Below are 9,182 nucleotides of genomic sequence, written 5' to 3' on the forward strand. Positions count from 1 at the left end.
AAAAAAGATGAAAAGGAATAAATGTTGGTGAAAAAAGAAGCTCTCATCCTCTGCTAGAGGGAAGGCTGTTTGCTCTCCTCTGCCAAAGCTGAACACACAGACACATCTTTTTATCTAGCAACTCTACTCATGGGCTTCTATGTAATAAAATATATTCCTCTGTGCCCCAAAGACAAATACAAACATGTACATAGCACAGCTACTCATAATACCTCCAACTTGGAAACTACTCACATACTTATCCAATGTAGAATTCAGTTCACACAAGAGCACGCTATAGAGCAATGAGAAGGAACACACCATAACAACGTGTAATAGTATGGACGAATCTCAGAAATACACTGTTAGGACACGAAAGAGTGCTGACTGTAAATTCTACTTACAGGAAGTTCAGAATACAAGGTGTTAGAAGTGAAGGTGTTGGTTACCCTTGGGCGTTAGTGATAAGAAGGAGGCACATGGGTGCTTCTAGGGTGCTGGTAACATGTTGTGTCAGTGCAGGAAAGTTCATCAAACTATATACTTATTAATTATGTACTCTCGTGTGTATATATTATGCTTTAATAAAAAGTTTAAAATGTATTTTAAAATGCTGTTTGAGGATCCTTCCAGCAGATGTTCCTGCTGGGATGGGCTGGGGAAGGGGCTAGTCTAGGGGAGACTTCTGAGGGATGGAGCCCAGGAGGACACGCAGAGGAGAGGAAACAGGAAGTCCACGGGACTCCACAAAGAGAGCAGAGGCAACACAGAGACCCGTCCCAAGGGAAACTGAGGCCAAGAGAATATGCAAAGGAAGAGTGGAAATGACCTTACTCACTTTGCAGATGGACTTTCCTGTCGAGAAGTCCCCCACACACAGCATCTCCTCATGCACAGCGTAGGTCTCGCCTTTGCCAGTTCTTTGCCCATATAAGGTATTACAGAGTGTGTTCTCAATGAGGCCCACCTTGCCCTCCTGGAGATAGAAGGGTGGTGACAGTTGCACTGCAGAGAAAAGGGGGAGGTCAGTGACATGCCCTGTAGGTTAACTAAGAAAGCTGAGGCTACTCTGAGCCTCTACTCTGCCTGACTGCTAACCACAATCCCCCAAATGTAGGTTTTCTCAGAACCGCTGGGCTTTCAACGCTGCTTCACTCTGCTACCCATCCTTGATAAGCTTCTCTTCTTTTTCTCAAACCTTTGCACATAGTCATCCTATTCCCTCTACCTCTCTCATAGCAATAGATCCACCTCTTATTCTACAAGAGGCAAATCCCACCAACACATGACTCATTTATTGGGACTTAGCAATTATTCACTGACCAACTTATCCTTTCATGAACCGTCCCATCCATTCTCCCTCCATCTGTCACTAACCTTTCTTCTCTACCCATCATCCTTTCCACTCACTCACCCATTCCTCCATCTACCTATCTTCCCACACATGCCCATTCATCCACTCACTTTCCACACATTTGCCCATCCATCCACCCTTTCATCCATCTCTCCATCGAGCCCTCCATCACTCACCCACCTATCCTGCTCTCCACCTATTGACACATCTATCCACTTCATCCATCCCCCCTCACCAATACTTCTATCTACACATCTATCCACACATCCATCTATCAACCCAAATATCATCCATCCATCCATCCACCCATCCATCCACTTATCCATCCATCCCTGCAGTAACCCATCCTTCTATCAATCCATTATCCATCCATTTATCCATCCATCCATTCATCCATCCATCCACCCATTTACTAATCCAATCACGGATCTATTCACTCATCTATTCAGCTATCCTGGTGCTATATTTTACATGCTAATGATATAGATAATTTTTAGTAGAAAGTGACAGATTAAATGAAATAATAAATTTAAAAATATTTTAGATTAAGTGATACGAAGAAAATAAAACAGGAAGATGTGATAGAGGGGGTTGCCTATTTTAGCTCATATGATTAAGTAAAACGGAGAAAAAAAAAAGCTGAATAGTAAATGCAAAGAAGTGATTCATGCAAAGATGAGAACGACAAGCAAGCTAAGAAAAAAAAAAAGAAAAAAAAAACCGCAGCTAAAGGCCCGAGATAGAAATAGCCTTGAGATATTCAAGGAGTACCCAGGAGGCCCAAGAGGATGGGGTGGGGTATGTGAAGGCTGAAGTAAAAGATGGGGTATGTAATGGCTGCAGTAAAAAATGAAGAATGGAAAGGGTGCATTGGAAGGTAGGATATGTCATTGACTGCAGCAGGAGATGGGGGACGTGAAGGGTGCCGTTGAGATGGGGGATGTGAAGGGCGCAGTGGGAGGTGGGGGACGTGAAGGGCACGGTGGGAGGTGGGGGGATGTGAAGGGTGCTGGGATTGCAGGCGTGAGCCACCAGGCCTGGCCGGGTGTCTGGATTTCATTCTAGGCACAAATGAGAAGTTACTGTAGAGTATTGAACAGGGAAGTGACATGACTAATATTTAAAGTAACACTCTGACATCCACGTGGAGCCTAAAGTGGGGGCACAGAAGAATGGAAGTGGGGTGACCAGTTCTGAAGCTACAGGCAAGAAATGCTGGTCTATCAGTGTCATGCAGCACAGTGGTACCAGCCCAGGAGCGCCAGTTGGGATGTTAGAACAAGTGTACGTTGCTTCTACCCTGAAGTCATAACCAGTTGTGTGTGTGAATGCTGGGAGCCAGCCAGCAGATGATCAGGGAAAGCCCCCTCCATCTAGTAGTCAAAGGTCATGGATGCTGGCAGAGCCCCGCTCAGTGAAGACATATTCTATCAAAAATACATACAGCACCTCTGTTGAGAAATACTAACCCTACACATAATTAAACATATGTTCTTCCTTTTTCCCTTAACATCATACCATAAGCATTTCCCGAAACTATAAACACTCCTTTCTTCAATAAACACTCTTGTGTATAAGTCTTTGCCTACATTTCTTTTCTGCCCATCTAACAATGAAAACACACACGACTCTCTCCTCTGTTATTCAGTCACATAACAAGACTGTGAAGTAGATGAAGGGCCCAGGTTAGGATAAGAGCAAAGTGAGGTTCAGAGATGGTCAACAGTTCTACGTCACAATCATTCTAGCGGGATCACGCAGCCTCAGAGTGCAGAGCCACCACGTGTTTTCTCTCCACTCTTCCCAAGCACCTTCCCAAGCAAGGGACCATCCAAGTGTTTGGTGGTGACCTAGAATGGGCCAGCTCCCAAGCATGTCTTCGGAGTTCAGTTGAGTCATCTCAGACCCATGACTGGTTAAAACCTTAAAAGAGTGGCTCACGCCTGTAATCCCAGCACTTTGGGAGGCCAAGACGGGCAGATCACCTGAGATCAGGAGTTCAAGACCAGCCTGACCAACATGGAGAAATCCCATCTCTACTAAAAAGACAAAATTAGCCAGGCTTGGTGGTGTATGCCTGTAATGCCAGCTACTTGAGAGGCTGAGGCAGGAGAATTGCTTGAACCAGGGAGGAGGAGGTTGCAGTGAGCCGAGATCATGCCACTGTACTCCAGCCTAGGCAACAGGGCGAGACTCCATCTCAATAAATAAATAAATAAATAAATAAAACCTTAAGATGAAGAACCACGAAGACTCAAAGAACCCGATTCTGGATTCTCAAAAGTTTAAGATTCCCAGACTTTCAGAGCCTGGGACTCAAAGCTACGGGATCACACTTTCAGAACAGAGGGCCCCAGTGTGGTGGTCCTCACCTTACCGGTCACGGAAATGAGGCACAGAGGGCCAAGTCCAGTGGCTTCCTCTTTGCCTGGCTAAGCCATCCTTCCTTCTTTCTCTCTGCCTCCCTCTCCCTCCCCTCCCTCATCCTCCCGCCTCTCCCACACCCCCTCACGGTCTTCGGTGAGCATTCCCCAGCCGGTTATCCAACAGGACACGTTACTGGGCAGCTGCATGTCCTGGGATGGGAGGCAGACGGGGACAACGTAGGAAGTGAAGTTCACAGGCAGGTGCAGCTGCAACATGGCAATGTCACTCCCAAAGGGGTGGAGCTTCTCAAAGTCTGGATGGGTGATGATCTGGTGCACAGACTTCTTCTGGGTGTGCTGGGTTTGATGATACAGTTGGGTGTTTCCCAACAGAACCTGATAGTTCTCCGGGGCCTGGGATTTGCTGGAGGAGGAAAGGCCCATTTTTACCATCCTCTGGGAGTGCGGGGCAGCACTCTCTTCTTACATCCACGTGTAACTGCCCACACACCTCTGGGTCCTTCTCCCCTGACACGATTCCAGGTAGCTTTGTATCCCCCTTTCAGGAGCCCTTCTTTTTTTTGAGGCTAATGGATATTCCACTCATAACCTCAGGACGTGTGGCCTCCCCAGCACACCCTTGAATCAGAGGAGCAGAGAATCCCAGTGCCAGAAAAGTCCTTGGCAGAGTCATCACATCGAGCCCTTTTATTTTACACAGGAGGAGCTCTGGCTTAATTCTGGCTCCAGCCTGACCCTTCCGAAGGGTCAGGGAACCTATGACCCGCTTCCAGGCCTAACCACCTTTCCTGCCCTCCCCAAGGGTGTGTCTTCCCCACGGTTGTAAGCACTCATAAAGGATTTGTTCAATGTCCAGATGAGTGCATGAAACTGATGCTCTCCTTGTTCCTGAACACAAGTGATGAAACTTCTGACCTTTGTGACTTCGTTCACGTGGGTCAGCCACCAGGAAAGCCAGCCACACTCCCCATGCCAAAGCCTCCCCTTCTGGCAAGTGCCTGCAGCTCCTCGTCCTCCCTCAAGACTGCAGCATCTCTCTGGATGCCCCGGCCTCACGTCAGCTCTTCTCACTCACTGTGGGCTTTCTCTCCTGCATCCTGCTTGTTGGAGCTTGTGCCTCGCCTTCCCATAGAGGCACCTTCACTTGGGGTCTTGCCACACCCTGTGCCATAGAGGGTCTTGGGTGGTGTGCCACACAGGAGATGCTCACAGCGCCCAGTTGGAGTCTCAAAGCCACTAAGTGCCCAAGCTGAGTCCATACCTGGACTGTGATGCCTTCCTCTCCCTCTGGGTCCCTCCATGACTGTTGAGAAGCTGGGCACAGAGTCAGGTTCAGGAGGGTCAGAGGAGTTGCACCCCTGACTGTCCACGTCATTCTCCAGGGTCAGGGGGGCCCCACTCTTCCCACCCATGCATGCAGTCTGGCACAGCTCCTTCCAGGCATACAGTTTTACAGAAAAAAAAGCATTGCCTGGCTGCTGGCTACATGCAGAGTCCCCAGTCCCTGCCTGGAGTCTGACTCACAAGAGCATGGTAGACACTGAAGGGGCGGTCAGCACAGACACTGCCAATGCTCTCAGGCATGTCTGGATTGAACAGACAGACATAGGGGCCAGGGAACTCCCTGCCAGAGTTGAGGATGAAGGATGAGGAGGGTCTGGGCAGATGGAGGGATAGTGGGTGGAGAGTGGGGAGGTCAGTCCTGGTGGAGGGGACTGCGGGTCAAAGGCAGGCACTGCGTCAGTTTGGTGGCAGCAGACTTGCCCAGAGCAAAGCCCAGAGGAGAAAGGCATAACCCCCCAGCTCGCTAACCCTCGTCCCTTGCATCTTCCTCCCCATCGGCCCCTCTGCTGGGGCCCAGGGAAGGAGGACTCACTTGAGAAAGCAGTGGGCTGTCGACACCAGCCAGCGGGAGTCGATGAGGACAGCTCCACAGAGGTGTGAGCCCCGGTAGAGAAGGCTGGCCTGCCACGGCCACTGACCAGCCGCTGCGTCCCGGCCACCGTAGATCTTCCCCACTACCTTAGCCTTCCCACACACTGTGGAGACACCCCGGTCCACCTGTTAGAGACACTAGTGGTGCCCATGAATGCCACCCCAGTGAGGCCTCTGCTGTCTTCACGGATGGGAAAACCAAGGCCAAAGAATAGGTGACCTGGCCAAAATGACTGACGGCTTCCCCAGCGTCTGCCTTCTGTGGCCACTACCAGGACCAGATGAGAGGACAACTGAGCAGGCTCTGTGGGAATGAGGGCCCAGGGGTCTGGCAGGCAGGGCAAGGCTGACCCAGGGTGGCCACAGCAGCTCATCCGGACCTGCCAAGGACTGGTGGACTGGAATCCAGCCCTGGGACTTTATTTCCCTCCATCAGAACACCTGTATGCCTACTTTGCAGATCAAAGAACTGAAGGTCTCAGGGGTGTCCAAGTGGCTGTGCCCCCTGCATCTCACCCCAGTATCCCAGGGAGAGATTCTCAGGCAGGAGTCTGTTGTGCTGTGTGACTTGGGGAAACTTGCTCCCCCTCTCTGATTCCTGATGTTCAGAAGGTGAGGGGATGTGGCTGATGTGGACGACCTTGGCTCTGAGACTCACACCTGGGAGGGGGAGCTGTGGGCCTGGACCCCTGAGACCCAGCGTCCTCATCCCTGGCCTACGCTTCCAGGCCTCAAGAAGGGGACATGAGGGGTTGACTGTTGGGAGACGTTGAGCTGTGGAAGATGAGTCCGAAGCCGAGAGCCTCGGGATCCCCGGCCAAGACCAAGGAGACCCCAAAGAGGAAGTTCTCTCCCCAGCAGGGCTCCAGCAGCCCGAAGAAGAAGGCTACCCGGGCGGCCAAGAAGGGAAAAGCAGCTCGTGGACGGAGGGGCAAGAAGAAACGGGCCACAAGCAAGATGGCGGCGGCGGCGGCGGCGGCGGCGGCCCCTGAGGTGGGGAGCGGGCCAGCGGCCCCCGGCCCCAGTGACCAGCCCAGCCAGGAGGAGCTCCCTCAGCACCAGCTGCCGGTGGAGGAGTCCGTGAGCGAGGGGAGCCAGCAGGACACCCTGAGCCAGGACACCCAGCTGGAGGAGCCACTGAGCGAGGCGGCGGCCACCGACTCCACCATTACCCTGAGTAGCGACTAAGTTCAGGCCCAGTCGCCAGACCTCAGAGATCTCACCAGCAGGGTGGCCCCTGGTGCAGACAATAAAATGTGTTACAAATGAAAAAAAAAAAAAAAAAAAAAAAGAAGGGGACATGAGACCCCAGGGCCCACCCTACTCCCGGTGCCCAGCAGCAGTCCTGGTGCTGTCTCCCTCCACCCAGCCCCCGCACCAGGCCCTGGTGCCCCGTCCAGTTCCGTGGGTCCCACACTCAGTCCTGGGACCGAGAGCGGGCAGCCTGGCCCACCTTGCTTGATGTCATTTCCGGAGCCACCTGGTTGGGAGGGGAGGGGAGCCAAACAACGGATTCAGTTGACTTCAGGCCCTGGCACCAGGCCCAGAGCCCCGCCCTCCCCCCCACCGCCTCCGGCCTGCGGTTCCCCCATCTCTCCGTGACGCCCGCCTCTCCCGGACACTCCTCACCCCACCCGGTCTTGCCGAGCCCTCGACCCCTGTCCCCGTGGCCCAGTGGCCCCCTCGAATGCCCCCTGCCCCCTGCCCCCCCGCCTCCGAGGCCTGCTCGGCCCCACACCCTCTGCTTCAAACGGACCTTGGGCTCTGACTGCGGGCTCCCGGCCCTGCTGCGCCCCCAAGCTCTCTGTGGCCGCCCCGGAGCTCTCTCTGGTCTCCCCCGGAGCCTGCGAGGGGCTGGGGGCGCGGGACTGTGGGGCACGGGCGGCCTCTGGGCTCAGGAGCAGCAGCGGCAGCAGAGACCAGAGCAGGGGCCCCGGCTGGGCTCTGGTCCGCGTTGACCCCACACCCATCGCCTGAGGCAAGGACAGAAGGAAGGGGAACTGGAGCCGACCCTGACCCCCGAAACAGGCGGTGACTCCCGGCCCTGACTCCTGGGAAACAGGTCCTGACCTCGCCCTGACCCCAGCCCCAGACTGGCGCTGAACCCAGTCCCTAACCCCGTCCCTAGACAGCCCCTGACCCCGCTCTGACCCGCCCCACGTCCGACCCCTGACACCCAGGAAGCAGCCTTTTGCCAAAGAATTCCTTAGGCAGCGGCAGGTCCCACAACAAAGGAGAGGGTGAAAGCTGCCGGGAGCTTGTCCTTCTCTCCACTACGGAGACAACTCACAGTCTCCAAAATGCATCTCCTTTCTGGGAACTCTTTATCTCGGCACCTTGAAAGCTGTCATCTCTCCTAGTGTTCTGGGCTCCAGTTGCCTTTTCTAGATAGGTGAGGAAGAGGTGGAGAACTGGGGCCAAGACGTGTCAAGAGTTTCCAAGGGCAATTTGGGGAAAAGATGAGAGGAGGATGTGAACATCTGTCCCCAGCTGGCTCATTGACTCACCCCTGTAATCTTAGCACGTTGGGAAGCCAAGACGGGAGATTCACCTTGCAGCCAGGAGTTCCAGACCAGCCTGGGCAACATAGCAAGACCTCCCCATCTCAACTAAGAAAAAAAATAAAATAAAATAAAAATAAAAATAAAATAAAATAAAATAAAATAAATAAAATATAATAAAATAAAATAAAGCAAACAGCTGTCCCTAGGTGGAAGAGGCTTGGTGTTTCTCTTAGGAATACCTGTTTCCATGGAACTGTAGGGACGACACCAGTCTCCAGGTCTGAGTTGGCAGCACAGCTCCACTGCACAATCGTGCGGGCTGAGAGCAGTTTCAATGTCCACCATCCTGGAGCCATGCTGCTCAGAAGAAATATTATCTGAGCCACATATGCAACCTGAAATTTTACAGTAACAACATTCAACTAAAAAGAAATAGGTGAAATTGATTTTAATATTTTTTATTTTACCCAATATGTCCAAAAATTATTGTTTCAACATATAATGCAGATTAAAATCATTGAGATAGTTCACATTCTGTTTTCCATGGTAAGTCTCCAAAATGTGGTGTGTGTCGTGTTGTTTACTCACAGCACAGCTCAATTTGGCCTCGTGATGTTCAGGTGCACAATCGTCGTGTGTGGCCCAGGGCTGCTGTCCTGGACAGCACAGGACAAGTAAACACAGACTCCCTCCTTGCTCTTCTCCTCCACACCTGCTAGCCTGTGAGAGGAGAAAGCAGCCCTTCCTGGGTTCAGGGTGGTAGTTCATGGTGGCTGAGAGGGGCCAGAATCCCAGGGCTGCTCTGAGGGAAGGAGCTCAGTCTGGACTCTGGCCTCCTCTCTTGAAGAAATGGAGATGTGATCGGGCGCGGTGGCTCACACCTGTAATCCCAGCACTTTGGGAGGCTGAGTTGGGGGGGATCACGAGGTGAGGAGATCGAGACCATCCTGGCTAACATGGTGAAACCCCATCTCTACTAAAAATACAAAATATTAGCCGGCCTGGTGGCGGGCACCTGTAGTC

General features: G+C 52.4%; 1 protein-coding gene and 1 pseudogene across 1 annotated transcript; one reads left to right on the plus strand and one right to left on the minus strand.

The window, feature by feature from the left end:
- Nucleotides 1-3,814: 3,814 nt before the first annotated feature.
- LOC111528497 lies at nucleotides 3,815-7,625 on the minus strand (annotated as a pseudogene).
- LOC111528496 (testis-specific basic protein Y 1-like) lies at nucleotides 6,439-6,906 on the plus strand. The gene has a single exon (XM_023195242.2). It carries the CDS (start codon nucleotides 6,439-6,441, stop codon nucleotides 6,841-6,843), a length of 405 nt encoding a protein of 134 aa, XP_023051010.2. The 3' UTR covers nucleotides 6,844-6,906.
- Nucleotides 7,626-9,182: the final 1,557 nt, after the last annotated feature.

This window comes from Piliocolobus tephrosceles, unplaced genomic scaffold (assembly GCF_002776525.5).
Source record: "Piliocolobus tephrosceles isolate RC106 unplaced genomic scaffold, ASM277652v3 unscaffolded_244, whole genome shotgun sequence".
NCBI classification, from domain to species: domain Eukaryota; kingdom Metazoa; phylum Chordata; class Mammalia; order Primates; family Cercopithecidae; genus Piliocolobus; species Piliocolobus tephrosceles.